This window comes from Bombus vosnesenskii, unplaced genomic scaffold (genome assembly GCF_011952255.1).
Source record: "Bombus vosnesenskii isolate JDL3184/JDL3185 unplaced genomic scaffold, Bvos_JDL3184-5_v1.1 scf7180000013991, whole genome shotgun sequence".
Classification (NCBI taxonomy): domain Eukaryota; kingdom Metazoa; phylum Arthropoda; class Insecta; order Hymenoptera; family Apidae; genus Bombus; species Bombus vosnesenskii.
In genome coordinates, this window is record NW_022883317.1 from 167,903 (window position 1) to 185,922 (window position 18,020).

General features: G+C 35.1%; 5 protein-coding genes across 29 annotated transcripts in view; 2 read left to right on the forward strand and 3 right to left on the reverse strand.

Annotated features, from left to right (window-relative positions):
• Positions 1 to 4,560, forward strand: part of LOC117239422 — a 168,207-nt gene extending 163,647 nt beyond the window's left edge. For 18 of the 23 annotated variants that reach the window (XM_033504939.1, XM_033504946.1, XM_033504943.1 and 15 more), the window contains one exon: positions 437 to 4,560. In XM_033504939.1, coding sequence (XP_033360830.1) covers positions 437 to 1,852 — 1,416 coding nt within the window. In that variant the 3' untranslated portion in view covers positions 1,853 to 4,560. The remainder of the gene's footprint in view (positions 1 to 436) is intronic. The other 5 variants (XM_033504958.1, XM_033504959.1, XM_033504960.1 and 2 more) reach the window with 2 other exon arrangements.
• A 9-nt stretch (positions 4,561 to 4,569) lies between these two features.
• On the reverse strand, positions 4,570 to 6,269 carry LOC117239429 (28S ribosomal protein S22, mitochondrial). 2 transcript variants are annotated; one of them, XM_033504981.1, is made up of 3 exons: positions 6,129 to 6,269; positions 5,372 to 5,844; positions 4,570 to 5,164 (listed from the first exon to the last, which is right to left on the reverse strand). In XM_033504981.1, exons 1-3 carry the CDS (start codon positions 6,217 to 6,219, stop codon positions 4,694 to 4,696), a joined length of 1,035 nt encoding a protein of 344 aa, XP_033360872.1. In that variant the 5' UTR covers positions 6,220 to 6,269; the 3' UTR covers positions 4,570 to 4,693. The 2 variants fall into 2 exon arrangements, with proteins under 2 accessions (XP_033360872.1, XP_033360873.1); XM_033504982.1 differs by having other exon boundaries at positions 5,372 to 5,841; positions 6,129 to 6,268.
• A 93-nt stretch (positions 6,270 to 6,362) lies between these two features.
• LOC117239430 lies at positions 6,363 to 7,583 on the forward strand. Its single transcript, XM_033504983.1, has 4 exons — positions 6,363 to 6,824; positions 6,901 to 7,036; positions 7,127 to 7,183; positions 7,260 to 7,583. The coding sequence occupies exons 1-4, from the start codon at positions 6,373 to 6,375 to the stop codon at positions 7,410 to 7,412; spliced, it is 798 nt and encodes a 265-aa protein (XP_033360874.1). The 5' UTR covers positions 6,363 to 6,372; the 3' UTR covers positions 7,413 to 7,583.
• Positions 7,584 to 7,591: 8 nt separating this feature from the next.
• Positions 7,592 to 10,035, reverse strand: LOC117239427 (actin-related protein 8). Of its 2 annotated transcripts, XM_033504978.1 has the most exons (7): positions 9,770 to 10,035; positions 9,518 to 9,685; positions 8,964 to 9,455; positions 8,398 to 8,889; positions 8,105 to 8,321; positions 7,893 to 8,021; positions 7,592 to 7,801 (listed from the first exon to the last, which is right to left on the reverse strand). In XM_033504978.1, exons 1-7 carry the CDS (start codon positions 9,797 to 9,799, stop codon positions 7,629 to 7,631), a joined length of 1,701 nt encoding a protein of 566 aa, XP_033360869.1. In that variant the 5' UTR covers positions 9,800 to 10,035; the 3' UTR covers positions 7,592 to 7,628. The 2 variants fall into 2 exon arrangements, with proteins under 2 accessions (XP_033360869.1, XP_033360870.1); XM_033504979.1 differs by lacking the exon at positions 9,770 to 10,035 and having other exon boundaries at positions 8,964 to 9,458; positions 9,518 to 9,659.
• A 1,271-nt stretch (positions 10,036 to 11,306) lies between these two features.
• On the reverse strand, positions 11,307 to 17,570 carry LOC117239433 (nucleolar protein 10). Its single transcript, XM_033504992.1, has 16 exons — positions 17,217 to 17,570; positions 17,102 to 17,147; positions 16,802 to 17,016; positions 16,582 to 16,718; positions 16,279 to 16,491; positions 15,970 to 16,198; positions 15,465 to 15,884; positions 15,097 to 15,385; positions 14,792 to 15,029; positions 14,581 to 14,677; positions 13,469 to 13,585; positions 13,161 to 13,402; positions 12,722 to 13,099; positions 12,381 to 12,561; positions 12,026 to 12,241; positions 11,307 to 11,597 (listed from the first exon to the last, which is right to left on the reverse strand). Exons 1-16 carry the CDS (start codon positions 17,280 to 17,282, stop codon positions 11,358 to 11,360), a joined length of 3,324 nt encoding a protein of 1,107 aa, XP_033360883.1. The 5' UTR covers positions 17,283 to 17,570; the 3' UTR covers positions 11,307 to 11,357.
• Between the last annotated feature and the right edge of the window lie 450 nt (positions 17,571 to 18,020).

Genomic DNA, 18,020 nt, shown 5'->3' on the forward strand with positions numbered 1-18,020 from the left:
GTGCAACTTCCGTGTACGTTTTCGGATTGCTTTCAAATACAATCGAGTCTCAATAGCGAGAAATCCTGCGTCATAGTTATTGCAAATAGTTTCGTAAGTCGCTATATATTCCTCATTTCCTGAAAATACATTCGATCCCGGATCACAATGGCGCACCGCCCTCTGCGACGGTTCTCGGCGTCATCGAAAGTTGATCACTCGAAGCCGCATATAACCATCAAAGATCTTCTTTCTTTCTACTATCTCCCATCTCACACACAACTTTCGACGATCGCTCGAGCCTCCATCCGCAAGTTGCAAGCCGCAAGACCGAGAGAGCTCGATTTATCGAGCTCGATCGGTCTCGCGTCCATGCGTACACCAGCCGTGTACAGTCGCGTTCGTAGAGCCGAAGAGGACAGTCTTTGATAACCGGTCGTCCACGTATCGAACGCAGGCAGCTGCCCCTGTGCCAGCGGAACGCACTGTCGTGGGGTCAGCGAGCGTCATCGGGGGAGGGCCCCACCCTCACGAGCCACCCGCCACCCATCAGCAGCGTCCGGAGAACGCACTCGACGCTCTGTTAGACGAACTACAGACGTTCTCGAGGCCAAGCTCGCAGCTAGGTCACGCGCAAGGCTCCTCGACGATGCTTTCCGAGCTGGGCAGGTCAGGAAGCAGAGGAGAGGCAGTCGGTGCATCCACGGTGGTAACAACGGGTCGGCCGCCGTGCATCTCGGACATAGGACGGAAGGGGAGCGTAGATTCTTCCAGTGGGACGTTGTTACCAAGCGGCGGAACACTTGCGCCAACGGCAGGGCCACCAAACGCCGGAGGAACGCTTCGCAGATTGCACTCTTATCCGTCTAGTTCAGACACAGACACGTCGCCCCCCATAGCGAGACTTCAGGTGTCCCTGCAGGAGCAGCCGAGTCTGCCCACGCTGCCGCAAGGATTCGTTCCCGGACAAAAGCCACCGGTGCCTGAGAGAAACGCGGAGCTACTTCAGCTGGCCAGCGCCAGAAGGGTGCCACCGCCTCCACCGCCGCGCACCAGCTCCAGGTCTCCCTTGGCTAGTCCCACCAGCCCTCAGCTACCACCTAGAAACCATTCTTATAATTTACAGAGCGCCAACGCCACGCTCCGAAGGCCACCGGCACGCGGTACCCTTCCTGTTAAAGAGGGCAAGCCTCCCATGGCTCTACCAACAGAACAGCCTGTGGCTACGCTCGAGAGCACAGCACCCAGTCCAGTGCTTCATAACAACTCAACGAGCTCTCAGTCGTCAGCCGTGCTATCCACCAGCAATTCTAGTTCCTGCGAGAGCGTCAACTCGCAGGAAGGTCTGCAGAGCAAGAAGGGTAGACAGGAGCAGCTGGAGCAACGGCATCAGGAGCTGTTGCGTAAACAGAAGGCTCTGCAGGAGCAATACGCAAGACTGCAACAGTTACAGAGGAACACGGCGGGTCTGACTACAATTCCGCCTGCGCCACCAGATCTTTTGAAGAAGACAGGATCCGAGAGTAATTTGTTGGCTAAGATGGGCTTGGGACTGAGCACTGCCAGCTCTGGATCCTTAACTAGTCTAACTGCTGCTAAACAGCCCTCTGTTACTCAGGAGGTAGTCTCTGTGGATGGCGTTCATGCGCGACAAGAAGAGTCGAACGATCAGCAGAGAATGGCCAACTGCAACGTCGCGTCCAACGTAATCGCAACGACCAGCTCCGGCGAATCTAACGGCAGTCAAACAGCGATCGTTGCTTGTAACACGTCGGCAGCGAGCGTTTCCGCCGTAGCGTCAACGACGTGCAGCACTGCGAGTACGACGGCTACCACTACTACTAGCAAGATCTACGAAACGGATATTCTGTGACCGAGAAGCCGTTCGTTGCTCGAGGCGAGCGTAAACGTGGCTGCCGCCGAAGTCGTGCTCGCGAGTTAACCGCGTTTTAAGCAAGCGAAGGATAAAAACTGGGGAACGAAAGGGCGATTTTTGTGGGAAGATTAGATCGCGACGAGGCGACCTCGCCGGCTGGAAAGTAGAGAAAACAGCGTAGAGAACTTAGCGAGTCACGCGTAATTTATAATATCGATTATCATAATTAATAACGATATATAGTATTACTAATCGTAAACGAAAAGCGCAATCTCTCTCTTTCGGAACGCATAATCCGGACGCATAATAATAGGGAGGCGAAAGAGGCTGGGAGTGATCCCCTCACGATCGTTTAGGAATAAAAAAAAGTTAGGCAATTGGAAGATCCAGTTCCTGGTTTAGGCAGGATACAATGATTGTATCGTCGAGCATACGTCAAGCTGTAGCGACGGTTGTGCCAAAATGGAGAGCGAAAGCCGATAAACAACCGATAAAACGACACGCCCCTTTACTCGCGTTTTCTCCTCGAGCCAAGCTCTGCTAACTTCGAGCGAATAAAACCGACTGTCGCTATGATCGTGGTCTATCGTGCATACCTATGAGTATATCTAACTATATCTACGAAAGAGAAACGATAAATTTATATACACAAAGCACAGGAGTAAGATGATAATTTCTATATAAACGAATATTTAAGCGAATAGAGTTAGATTGATAGAGAAGCAGCAGAACAGCGTCGTAATACACTGTCGTGTCACGTCAGATATCCTTGGCAGAGAACGTTTAATGGGAACGTTTATTCCTGTCTAAGAACCGGCTATGTACGAACTCGCACAAAGTGCTAACGACCGCGCTGAACGAAGCTATATCTCTCCTTATATTTACTTGTAAGTCACGGTGTGTGAAAGATTCTTCGTATGTTTCTAAGTAGCTTTGATCGGAAAAAGAAAAAAAGATGTAACCTCGATGGAAAACGCGAGGGTAGAGTGCGACCTTATCTCGTGTCGCGGTAAACGCGTTTCGGTTAATGCTTTATTTCCATTATATTGGCATAATAATTCCAATATATTGGAATCGATTCTCCAATAATGGAAATTCCGAAGAAGATCGATTTTTCGACGGACAATGGCAAGATCGAAAGGAACATTGCTCAATATTTACCGATCGAAAAATGCAGCGAGTGTTTACACGGCGTTGTCAAACTGCTTGTCGATTCGTTCCAAAGCATGGTTCGTTTCGTGAAAAATTTCTGCGAAATCTCGTGAGATCGGCATGTAAATTATCATTCGATGTATCATGTGATGACCGACTCGTTCGATCGTTTGCTGGCTTCACGAATTTGCCGTATCTTCGACCGATCGAACCTAACCCCAAACCTACATCTAATTAGCGCGTTCTTGGAACGATTCGCCGCGCTATTCCACGCCAAACGTTCATTCCTAATTCGATTAGCTGATTAAATTGATTCGCTTGAATCGCGTCAGAGTTCGTTGATAGAGCATATCGCAGTTGTCACGCGCCAATCCCAAATTTCTGTCAGCCTTTAAGAGGCCGCGTGATCTGTTAGTGAAATTCGCGGTATCCCTATTAAAAAGAACGCAGGAAGCGCGAGAGAAAGAAGAATGAGAATAGAGAACGATGATATGATGTAAGATTCGGTAGTAACGTTGACAGCGAAGAAGAATACCCGCTGCTTTTGTTATCGAGGTCGTAGAGAGATGTCGGACTAGCGATGAGCTAAACGGAATAAGGTAACCGTGCTTCCCAGTGCTCGACAGAAATCAGAGATACACATTTATATAATCGATATGCGCATACTTTGCTTCGAGAGGCCTAATAGCCGATAGGTTTGATTCCGTGCTTCTTCCTTTCCGTTCGTTTTCCTATTCAACTGGAATTATTGCTTGCCGCGGTTTTCCCTTTCTTTCGTCGCGTCGTCATTCTTCGATAGTCGATTAGTAAAGATTTCGTCTATTACGCCGATCGTAATCGTGGCTATTATTTATTTTCTACGTACACCATGAAACGCATCTATATGGAAGTAATAATTAATATACATATAACGATAAGAAGTAATATGAATAAGAATATGGATAATAACGATCGATCACAGTATTCAGTTGCGAGTGTTTATCAAATCATTAAACGATCAAGACGGTACACGATCCCAACGAACAAGCACTTCTCGTTCGATCTTCACAGTCGGACTTGTATATTGTTCCATTCACGACAAGTAGGTACTTACATGCAGCAGCCTCCAGTCGCATAATTTGCATTTGTACAAAGCTGCTTTCTCTCAACGCGCACTTCTTCGTTTTCTGCCGATTCGATCCCTTCCCTGTCCTACCATCCTTCCTTCGTTCCTCCGTTTATCTACTCACGAAAGTATGCGTTTCCTATTTTACGTAACCGAGTCACATCTCATCCTCCAGAACCACCCCATGGCTCATGGTCTATTATCCATGACCCAACCCATCCCCAGGCAATAATTTCTCCCTCGAGAGGTGTGAAATATCGGTGCCACACCTTTCGACCGCGAGACGCAAAAGCGGGACCCGAAATCGATTCAGTTATTTCCAGAATGTTAGCCAATAATCGATATGTAATGTTTTCCGACGATCCTGTACGCCAAATCGAATTGACTTGTTACATTTGTAAATGTTTGTAAGTAACTATCACGTAATAAAATAATCGATTAATAATCATCGAAATTCTGTTATTCTGATTGTATACCGGTTTTATTTAGTCGCAAATGCAAAGTATTTGTATATAAAATAAAAAGCAACAAAGCGGTTGGCTGACCTAACAGCGAACTCCAACGATCGTTCACGTTCTCGGTTACACGCCCTCGTCGTCGATCAGCCCGTGTGCTTTCATTATACCCTTCTCCATCTTCTTTTTCTCCTTTTGCATTTTATTGTACCTCTGTATAGCGTTTGATATCGCGTATCGCTCTGGAGAATCCAATTCGGCGTAAACTTTGATTAATTCCATGTCCTCCTGTATCGTTTCCTGAGCCGACTTAACATCAGGGTGAAGCGCGTGATACAACCGTACCAGCGCGCCTGCCTCTTCTATGTTTTCAGTGTCGATCAGTTCCAACAACAACTTATCGATATTATTCTCCCAGGCAAGTTGAAACACCAACGGACCAAAATGCCTCGTAGATCGCAGAGCATCGAGTTTATTTAATTTATACACATAGGAATACACTTCTTTCGTAACCCTGTGGTATTCTGGATCATCAGGTTCAAACTGCACACACGCCCTATCTAGGATGAATTCGAATTCTTCTCTGTCCAATAGATCCTATAAATATATTACGCATTAAATGAAAATATATATTTATGTACATGAGATACAAAGTAAATTATAAATAATAACAGTGAGACGGCGGCAGAACCAGATCTCAAGCAACGATTATATATGATTTAATGAATATTTAAGTCTCTGATAAAAGAGATCGTTAAAAAGTATTTTTTTTATAAGAGAAAGGAATATTGAAACATTTCTTACACTCAAGTATGGATGGAAGAACATTTGTGGAGTGTGTATCTCTCTACCATTTATAGGAAAGTATATTTGATTCATTCTGTGCCTCTCGTTGCAAGTTGCTTGTCTCAATGTACCGTTTGGCTCTCGTATCACAATTAATCTGCTTCTATTATTTTTTCCAAAAGATATATCTGTAAACACGAGATTATGTTGCTCGTAACCCTGTAATTCAGGTTCTTTGACCAGTACTTCAACCTCGTCTGATTTGGTTTTCACAACAGGTGGCATCTGAATGCGTCTTTTTGCTTTTGCTCCTATTTGAGCTCGTGCCTCTTGTAACTCTTCATCTGTCATAAAACTATACTGTGGAACCTCCAACGGCGTTCCATCTCTGCGTACTGCAAAAACCTTTTCATAATTGACACGAGTCAAGGTCGTCAATAATTCCTGTACGTGTCTATCAAAGAAAAACGGAGCAGGATCCCTTTCATCTGCTGTAAATTATATATTAATAATTTCATTCGATAGCTATAGAGATAAAGCAATAAAGCTAAAAATATAACTTGCACTTGACTTGACAAGAAGATAAATGAAAATTTCGATTTATCTACATACTTGTGTAATTGCCAAGCGTAAACGACAATTTTAGATCGATTGTTCGCAAGAATTTCTTACAGTGAAATTTATTCAACTATACATTATTATCAATATAACCTCTATTCGACTAAAGATTCTGATACAACGAGAAAATGAATAAAAATTCCGTGTTTGTACTTACTTGTTTGTGGAATTGTTGAGCACAAACGACAGTTCCAAGTCGGTCGTTTGTAAAAATGTTTCAAAACAAAGTTTATTCGGCTACACATCATTTTGACCAAATAACCGACTTAACCTCAATCCTAGCAGACAACAGAGTTGTCAGACATATTTACGTACCAAGCATGTACAGGAATGGTTTCAAGATATACCAATCACAATTTAGTCTCCATCGGACTTAAGACTTAAGAGCAATGTAACGTTTAATGAAAAACGGGTGTATATACATATTTCGTTTCCCGCCATTTCACAGAAGAGTTTCGCGATACTTTAAGTGTTTTGTTTCGACGATAAAGTCTGAAAGAGAAGAGAAAAAAATGGAATATACGTTGCAAGATGCTTTCGAAGCTCTAAAAGAAACTCAGGTGGAGCGACAAAAAGAAATAGAAGACACGATGACTGTAATTTCGAACAATTACGAACAAGTCGCTTTGAATAAAACTTGCAATCCAGAAGATGTAAGAAAAAAGCAACACAAATTGTGTAACAGTTTATTTAATAAAATTATTTTAGAAGAACCAAAAGATTATCCCATTCCTAAAACGTCCGATTTGCACGTTGAAGTCTTAACAGAACTCGAAAAGGAAGTTCAAAATGCTCACCAACTTTTTGAAAAAATGAAGACGCAACTTTCGGATATTAAAAACGATATATCTTAGTTCGTAAAATAATAGAGTATCACTTTGTAATTATTTTGGTTTGACATTCTATAAAATCGTATATATTTGTTTCAGCTTGCAAAACAAAAGAATGGGTTTGAAGAAGATGAAAGAAGCCTACTTAGGTGCAAACGAACTGACGGCCAATACAACCTATAATACGGAACATATTATAGCGAAACGTATATTTCGAACTGTAAAAAAAGACTTGGTATGACAAAAAAATATAAATATATAAATTTAGTATTTAACGTTTTATCTATAATGAATCTATTATAATTATATATGTGTAAATGCTTAGCATGCAGTAGTAGAAAAGTTGTTCCCAGAAAATCAGAATTTCAAAGAGTTCTTAGGGGTAAGTACAGAATATTTAAAGTCATACAAAAATTTTTATTATTCAAAAGGTAGAACAAATGGGCATGAATTTTCAGGAGTTGACAACGTCGTACACAAGAGGTGGTAATAATCTGTATGTAGATGTTACACCGGAAACTCTGGATTTTGTAAACTTCCTGCTCGAAGCTGACATTATTATGTATCATAGAAATGATAAAACTAAAGTTAGATTAATGGATATGTTATAGGTATATAATGTGTACTATAAATTCTATATTTTTAAAATAAGGTTTTATTTTTAATTACTTAAATTTAAGTGCTTAAAGATAGGGAGGTGATAATATTATATGGTAGATAATGATATATGTAATACATAATTGAAAAAAGTGGCCAAATCAAAATTTAAGTTTAATATTTTACATTAAAATTTTTTAATTTTAGAAAAATGTTTTATTCAAGCATTTTTACCACATAAATGGTGCTCTTTCTCTCAATACTCTGACACCTGCTCGTTCCCATTCTTGTCGACCAATCCATAATTCTTGAGCAGATTCTAAACAACTTAGAATTGCTGCTCCTTTCCATGCTGTCATACCAGGATCCATTTCCTTTGGTTGTGTTATGATATCCAATTGTTCTTTGCATTATATGCAAAATATAATATATAGTATCTTTTTTATTTAAAGACAAAACGGCATAGATATATATATATATATATATATACATACCAGCCCTATACATGTAGGGAATTTGAAGAGAAATCCGATTGTGTAGCCACATACCTATACCTTGAAATTTCATACCAGAACCAACAACAAGTACACAACTGTACATTTTTCTTTTCAGATCTTCCGTAGCTATCAAAAATGCAACAGTAATTAAAGTTTATTATATATAATATATATATTACACATTTGATGAGTCAACTGAATATACATACGACAGCGATCGATACTTTGAAGTACAGCATGATCTAATCCTAATAGTTGTTGGGGACCTACTACAAAGTCACGTGGAGCATCCAGATCGCGATTCGATAAGGTCGGTGCTGAATCTACAGCATCTACGACCACTTCTTCTTCCCCTGCTACAGTTGGTGCAGTTGCTTCTTCTTGCATTTCAGATGTTTGCTCAAGATTTTCTTTCATACCTCTTCTCTAAACAGTTAGTAACAAAACTAATGTTCATACTAGAAAAATAAGCACACTCACCTCTCTATGTAAATCTACATACACTCGTTTCTCGCAGGTAATTTTCGTCGTGCGGGTCTTCCGGATCTCCCATTGACCTCTTTTGTATATGTACGCTATGTGTTCCAGTAACTTTAAATAATTCAGGTTGAAATAAACTTAAAGGTGCGACCAAACACTCATCGCCTACTTGTAGAGTATATTTCTCGGTTTGTTGCTTCGGTTTTCGAACTACAAACGTCTTTTCCTGAGATCCGCATACATTCAAATCAACGTGACAGAAATCTTTCTTTAATTGACTCAAGAGTAACGCGTCTAGCTTATTAGATGGATCGCATGTTTTGTAAGGGAAAGCGCATTTCTGAAGTAGCCAGTAGAATGTCCGAGTGATATCTCCTCCGCCATAATCCATTCGTACTCTAGTATTTCTATGAGAGATTCCATCTTCTACGCAAGAAACTGATGTTTTTTGATCTCCAACATCAACTACACATGCATATCCCAGTCCTGCACCAAATGTAGCTGCCACATGATCCTTTGAAACATAGTGAAATATTAATTCACCAACAATAGAATACTCTAAGAATAAAAAAAAATATTAGTACCAACTTGTAATAAAAAACATGCTCCAAATCCAATATCACAGAGCATCAGCGTTGTTAATTCTTTTAAATATTGCCTGTTATAAATATCTGGAATTATAAGAACAGCACGATAATGTTTCAAATCTCTTAAAGGAATGTCCATTTTTTCTGTGAGAACATATTCCCAAATCGTTTTTAAATCAGCCATAACAGATCTTAAGCTACCACCAGGACGAGAATGAATGTTAAGTTCACCTCTCCTATAAGGAAAGTGAATATTGAAATTATCATCTGGATTCAACGATAATATATCATCTCCAACTACAATGTCTTTATCTGTTTTTATCCATTCGACACTACATGGAGATGATATTTCTGGATTGGATCTGCGATTAAAAGCAGCTATTTGTTGGGGTGGCGTAGCATATCTTCTTCTTCCATCGGATTGCAGACAAGATTGTAATGTATGAGATACTTGTAGACGAGATTCCTCCATTGCTTGTGTCAGCTCTTTTGTCTACTAAAAACAATAAAAAATGAAACATCTTTATAAAAGTGTTATTTGTAAAAAGAACTTACTCGTGGTACAGCTGGTGGTAGCAAACTGTCTTTATATTCTAACCCTCCAACTAAACGTTTTCTGGCAACAGCATTTAGCATTGTACAAGGATTTAAGTCAGATGCTCGTCCCATCCTAAGATACATGGATCCAGGATGAATTATAATGATCGTTTGAGCTTGAATTTGCTGAAACACATTTAAGATAATTGTACAAAAAGTTTCATATTTGAAATATTTATACTACTATGCTGTAAACACATTGCAAATTACCTCTGCACACGATTCTTGAAAAACCGGCATGATTATAACTTTCGTATCACTTTACGCTATGGTAGGTTATGTGTATGTTTTGCTATTCGAATTCTTAATTTCTGAGTAAGCCAGATATTAAATATAATTTTATTACTTTTAATTCCACTTATTCATCCCATATAACCACCATAGTAAGTTTGCCATGTTCAAAAATATTTATTTTTCCAATAATAAAATTCACTTCTAATTCATCGAAGATATTCTGTAAATGCTTAAAAATATAGCATATACATATACAACATGCATCATATAACTTGCATTCTCTTTCATACATACATATGTATGCGTACCTTACTATATACGTAAATCATACAAGTGTTGAAGGAAGGATAATTAAATATGAACGTCTCTTTTTTACTCTAATTTTTTTATTATTAATAGCGGTTTTCTATGATGAAAAAATAAAATTTCTTTGAATGACTATTTATAATTTTATAATTCACAACTAAACTAGTTAGGAAAATGTATGATAAAGAAGTTATGTGTTTGTTTTTATTAGTACTGATTTTTTTTATAGTATAGTGATATTACGTGCAGGTTAGTCCAGCTAAATGAGATCATGTAAATAATCTGTTTTAGTTATGTTGTATAAAAAGACTTCTCAAAACAAAGTTACATTATTTCAAAGGCCACATGCAACAGTAAAAATAATTCTTCTTCGTAGCCATTTCTTTTTTTTTACGAAATTTCAAGATCATTACCATTTTTTTTAAATAGAATTATACATGTATTTATTTTTCGATATCCTTGTAGAACGTAAAAGCGTGATATATTATATACTCAATTATAGCGTTAATTATATACTCAATTAAGCGTTAATTATATACTCAAACGACAGGTGAATGAAAAAATCCAAATTTTTCGACTACTAATTTTTTAACTTTTAAGGGCTCGAATGAAAGTTTAGGACGTAAGGAATTAATTAAGATTAGTTTTACCTAAATACTTTTCCTGGTTTTTAAGCTATAAGCAAATTTAAAGTCATCCGATTGATGGCCAATAAAGAAATTTCTTGATCTATAAGGCGAATTCTTCAATTATTCAGGAATTAAACTAAAGTTTTAACTCTCCGAAATCATCTCTATAGGATATTATTACAAATAAAATTATTGTAAAATTACACATCTACACAAATTATTACATAGAAAATCATAAACTCATTTTAAAATTATACAATTATTGTAAATTTGCAAATTGAATTGAATAAAACAATCTTGTTTTGCAAAACATGTAAACATTACTCTGAATTAAGGGCTGTTAGTATTAATTATAAGTACAGAATGAAAAATATACAAAAAGGATATTTTGTATGATTGAATTTATCAGTAGACCACTGATTTTTATACATTTATAGGAAATTTGAAAGCATATCACTTTACAGAATGATATATAAAAATATATGGAATACCCAAAATAAAGTACTTGTTATAATATTTAGTAAATTAAACTATTATTATCTACCTATGATCCCTTTTTTAATCCATATTTATAAAAATATGAATTTACATAAATATCTGTAATCTATTTATCAAAGTGTAGGAAATGATTAGAAGAACTGACATTGTCCTAGTGTAAGGATCAAGATACTCCCTATGGTAAGAAATAAACAAAGGTATCTACCCGTAATTGGTACCCTAAAGAGTCGTGCATACATTTCCAAGGATGACGTGTATAGAAGTATAGTATCAAGATCTTCGCCAGGTGTACTTTGATAAACAAATGGTCGAATGCGCACTTCGTGTCCGATACTTTGAATCATAGAACAAGCAGTTGTTAAACGTGCTGCCTGTTGAAAAATAATAGGGTATCAGTTAAAACTTTCTTTTCTATACTTTGAACTTTAAAATATTTGAAATGCATAATTATCAAATATCAAACTATTCATTCTGATTCTATTTCACATAAGAGTACATAGGAAAAATATAATGTGAAAAATAATTTTTATCAATTTTCTTACTTTTAGGCCATTCGATGGTGAGAAGAAGTATATTAATATCTGATAATTAAAAAAAGAGAATCTGACAAATTCAAAGACATAATATATGACAATAAGTCTTTTAAAGATAAGTGACAAATTTATAATGCTGTTTCGTAAGAAACAGTATGGAACTGATTGACAATGTATTGAATTTTAAAAGTACTCTTCTATAAATAACAAAAAAAAGGAACTTATTATCTTTTCTGCCTGTGATCCTTATATAGAAACAAACGTACCTGGATAAAAGGGACTACCGATATTAGAATCCAAAGAACTACGTTTGTTATTTCAACCCATGTGACAGAATTAGTTTGCATGTCGCTGTTATCATATCGGAGTAACCAAATTGTACCTGCGGCTGCCCATGATAAATTTACAATTGTGTAAATGCATACAGCTGGCCCTAAATCGTTATTGAAATATTTCAATAACTTTTTAAATTCGCTAATCTCCTGTAATATAAGAAATAACAAAAATAATACTGGTTTTTCCATCCTATTTCTTTTTTCTCTCTAATTGTTATTTTTTATTTTTTATCTACTAATTGATATGAATTAAAGGAAACAATTGTATAGAAATCAAGTTACAAACCCTCATCCAATCAATAGGAGCTAAAGTATGATGAAGTAGTTTTTCACGAAGAAAATACAGATGCGCCAGTAAAAGTTGCCCTTGCAAACAGTAACTGGTTATAATTGTTCCTTGAACCATATCATGCCATAATGTGCATACGATTAAAAGTACTTTCATTGTTATTTTTAATTGATATGGACTGTGCAAACAATAAACTTGGAAGAAGTACAGAATAAAACAATGCTAACAGTATGAATAGAATACTCAAGGATATATTGAATTAAATATGCTTCAATGGGAAAAAATGTATAACTTTAATCATCATTTAAATGATACTAATATTACATTAGGCAACTTACCTGTGTTCTAGCCATTGAAATATAATGCTTCCTCGAGCCATTAACACATTTACTGTAATTAATGCCATAATTATCCATACAAGACTCAATGCTATGAAAAACCACAATATCCGTACAAGTCTCCTTTGATTTCCACGATTTACAGAATTAGAAGATAGAAGAAATGCTCGTTCCATTAAATTTTGTAACTGTTCGTTTTCTTTAATTCGGAACAGATATACTGTATATATGTATGCAACTAAATGTAAAATACTGGGAACCAGATAACTAAATATAACATTTCCAAAGCAAGTAATTTCTTCTGAATCTTCCTTATTCAAATTGGATGCAAATTGAAATTTCAAAGGCATTGTTTTATAACAAAAACCCCTGTCTCTTCTAGAAAACCAATTACATTTAATAATAGTTATATTAAAAGTATTATATTAGGTGTTATTACCTAAAACATGCCATGTATTGTAGTATATATCCAATGCACATAAATATTGCAACTTGACAAGTATGAAGATTTGCAAAAATACAATAACAAGTGCATCGTTGTGAATCATCATTGCTTATTGGCTTTAAGCCCATTACTCCTAATAATCTCAAATATGGTCTTAATATTTTATGTTTGCAATAATGAAGGACCGCTGATGTATTCAGCATTTCAAAGTCTGGCATTTCTGTGATTTCACCAATCTATCGTAAAATAAAAAGAACATATAACTTACATGTACTAAAAGGGAAAATGCTAAATAGTCTTACTTCTGTACTTTGCATGTGCAAGTTTGACAATCCAGATGGTGTAGATTCCTGAATCGTTCCTGAATGATTTTGCTGTGGAGGATCTTTCCCATTCTTTGATTCGTTATTCGAGTTTACCTATTAACAATGATAATTAGAATGTAATTAAAATACACACTTTTATTATCAATTTATTATTAACAATGACACTTATTAATTCTATAATATAAGATGGAAAGAATCTGTAATTTGTTCTTTTTAACGATAATTACGTTATAGATAAAATGAATTTTGTAATCCATCAAAAATGGAAAGTAAGAAGTAAATGTGAAATATTATATTATAGATCTATAGATAGTGATTTGAATGTAAACATACTAGATCTTCAAAATCAAAATAAACAGTAATTAGCTCTATATAGAAAAATAATTACCTTATGTTTCTATCCAAACAAATATGTTAAGTGTTAATTTCTAAAATTCAAATTCGGCAATAGTCCACGATAAAATCGTGATATTATATATTATATGATAAATATATTTCATAATAAATAGTATATAACTAGTAAAACTAAAAAATTATGGAAAATATAATGTAAAACTTACTAATGTCATTTTTCTCGACAAACGGGCACAGTGCTTTTGAACTTGAAAAGAAAACATTTGTATCGATACTCCGCGTGATTCACCCTAGCGTATAAAATTTATTATATCACTATTTTGAGATGACACTTCACCTCTGTCAAGATATCCATATATACATCGCGTCGAAATAAATTATTTTATTCGTTGTATGGACAACTTCTAGTATGGACTGATAGAGCAAAGGAATCCGAAAAGATAAATGTTTTAGAACAAAATAATAGATTATGTAAAAATATTTTTTATTCTAGAAAAGAATTACCTAACATTTAACAAATTAAATACAATGATAGATATTAATATTTTCTTTTAGATAAATTTCCTGCTGGTCTTAGTAGATGTTTATATTCCTTTTCATGTCTCTTCACCAGTAATTTTCTTCGCTTTGTCTGTTTCTGTAAATAAATATATATATATATATATATGGATATAAGAATATACATGTTATATACATTGTATATGTCAGGTATAACGTTTATAACATATATGTACCTTCTCAATAGAAAAAGTCATTTCCCTGTTACCACGTGAACTAGAAATTTTAAGACCCTCATTTTCATTTCTTCTCAATCTCTCTCCTAAAGTAGCTCTAAAACAATTAATCAAAATGATGGTAACAATAAAAAAGATACCAAAATAAATTCGTGGAAGTAGATTTACGTGTTAATATTTCTCAAGTCTCTATATATATAACAATACGCACTTGCTTTGTTTCTTTGCCACTGGTTTTGCATCTTTAAATTCAACATCCTCTTTGATTTCATAGAATTGAGGTTCATTCTGAATACGTTCGTTATTATCTGTCACACTTTCATCATTCTCTTGCATTTGTCTTTCGTTCTTTTTTATCAACCGGTATTGATTTTTCATTTCTTTAACCCATTGTTTCTCATCTTCTGAACTACTATCATCATGAATAAAGCTTTCATCTGAACTATTATCTGAAAGTATAAGTCTCATTATCAAGTTAATTCAACATATATATATATACACAAATATTTGTACAACCATGATGTTCGTCTCCCATTGGATCAATTTCCGTCTCTTCTTCCATTTCTTTTTCAACCTTGGCTTTTAACTTCTTTGCTTTACTCTTACTAAGTTGTGAGATAACGGGATTTAACAACGTATACTCTGCCGAATTTTTATCCACTTGAAAATCTGGATTAGTAAACAGTTGTTTGAAACGTTCATCTGTTAGAAGATTGGAAGAAATATTTTTCTTTTTCTTTGCATTTGTTTCGTCATCCATTAACTTTAATGCAAGTTCTTTATTTACACTCGGCATTTTTTGAATCTACAAATATATATAAATATAGATGAAAAATGTATGATATTCCGTAGATAACGTTATAAAATAATAAAATATTTAATACCTGTACTCTACTACCGCGAGTTTCTTCCACTTTTTGTTGAATTTTCTTTTTCTTATATTGTTCAAATTCAAATGGTTTCATTACATCTCTTGCTTTCTTATACAATCGAATATCCATAAAGTAGCCATGCATATAAGCTCTAAGAAGATTAGTGCCTTTCAAGTGCGAAAGGCTTAATTCTTCTAACTCTTTTTCAGTTACAAATTTATAATCATCATAAATGATATCGTAATTTAATTCTTCTAGTTCTTCAGTCAGATTATCCAGAAAACTACACCAATGGGGAGCTGGGCCAAGGGAAGGAATGTAAAACGTTTGCATTTTCGTATTTTCATTGGCAATTAAAACCATTCCAGTGTTTGGTATAACACACATATCATTAAAATCGTGCTGGGCTTCTATGGATGTGTACAATTTACCCTGTAAAACAGTTTTCCAAAGTATTCAAAGATGTTTGCAATTATTATTCATCTTTCTCATCCACCGACTCATAAATTTTACTCACATTATTCTTTTCCCATATTTTCACAATAGAACTATCCATAGAATAAACCATATCCATTGTTTGATGGAATTCAATATTTTTAATAGGCAACCCATACATGTGATCTTTGACCAAAAATGGCTTACTGGAACGAATATCATATAATAATATTTGACCAGTCAATGTACCTACTCCAAGTGTTAAACCTCCTTGATATCTTAAACTAGTAACCGCAGGAACTTTTTCTAATCTACATAATAATAAAGTAAATGCCATAAGTGAAAATATCAAGAACTTGCCAGTAGATTGCATTACAGTATACTATCATACTTATTATCTTCTCCAACACAATGTAAAGCACAGTCCAAACTACCAACTTTATTTCTAACTCGAGGGTCCCACACTTCTACTTTTCCCTCTTCTGTTCCAACAGTAAGAAGATGATGAACAGGATTTATTTCACATTTATTTATGGATGGTGCCTCTGTCAAGAAAGACTGCAAAAATTGTCCTCTTTCAAGATTTATTCTGTAAATCTCGCTACTGTAACATAATGCAAGCTAATGAAAGTAAATTTTGACTATTTAAGATCTTAAATAAAGATTACAGTGTTGAGAAGAATGTGCACCAGACCTATCTCCCACGACAAAAAGATCACAAGATGGATAATGATATTTTATATCCCTTCCAAAACGAGGTACTCTAATTACATAATATTTTCCATAAGCAACATGGAACTCTATGCCTCTGTCATAGCGTAGAAATACCAGCTGAAAGGTAAAGAATGATAAATTCAATTACCGGATAATTAATACATGGATAATACATGATTAATATAAATACATTTACATACTTTGCTATAATCATCTGATAATATGTCAAAAGCAGCAACTTCAGAGTCAAAACATCTTTCAAATTTTAAAGATAAATTCTTTACATCAAAGCATTTTACACGTGGCTTATATATACCTGTCGCAAATATATATTGCCCATCATTTGATATTTTGATTGAAGTACTAACACCAGGCATATCAAAATCTTGTATAAGTTCGATTCGACGCCGAATATCTATCAAATATAATTGTGATTTACATATAATATTTATATTTTATCACTATATAACAGGTAATAGGTTTATGTAAAGTTCACTTACCAACATTTTTCTTCAATAAGCTACGTCTTTTACGTTCCGATAACCACTAACGTAAATTAAATTAGTACTATTAAAATGTATAGAACGATATTTGATATAACAAATAAATATTTACCTCTGGAAGAGACTTCCCAGCGCTTAGATTATATATCTTCACATCATTCGGGCAAGATACTTGCATTTTGGAAAGACAGATATATATGATGATATTAAAATATATCAAATTTGTAATTCATATTGTTCATAATTAATTAAAAATTAAAACCTCAGAACACGTGCCGAAACTCTCCTATAAATTCAAGAGATCATAAACTCATGTATGTATAACGTTTACATAAATACTTAGCACGTAAGTTAGTTATATGTATGTATATACTTTAAACAGAGAGGTCGCCACGATATCTTTGTTATGTATAAGTGTGAAAACTATTAAAGCGAATACCAATTAACGAACTTGCAATTAAAAAGCACTTCCATTGCTATTTTGTCGATAAAAAAAAATTATTTAAAAGTATGTAAGATCAGAGTTTGAAAAGTCGATAGGATACAATAATATGTATGAATATAGTATGGTGCATTCGAGTAAAAAACGAAAATTTTTCTTTTAAATGATGAAAGTACCAGAAATGATGAAACAAAAATGTATAATTTAATCCTCAAATGGTATTGTTGGATTATATATTACAATAATTTACGTCACATTACTGAAATTTAGGGTATTTCATGTTATTTTCTATTGGGCATTCTCCGCGACAAAGATTAATAATAAAATGAAATTAAATGAAAAGTTTTAAAATTAAATAACGATGAGCTAATGCACGAGGAAAATTAAAGCGATGAAAGAATATAATTTCGCGAATATCGAGGATTTGAATATATCGATTGGTGAATCTATGGGTTGGCAGAACTGTTCGGTTTC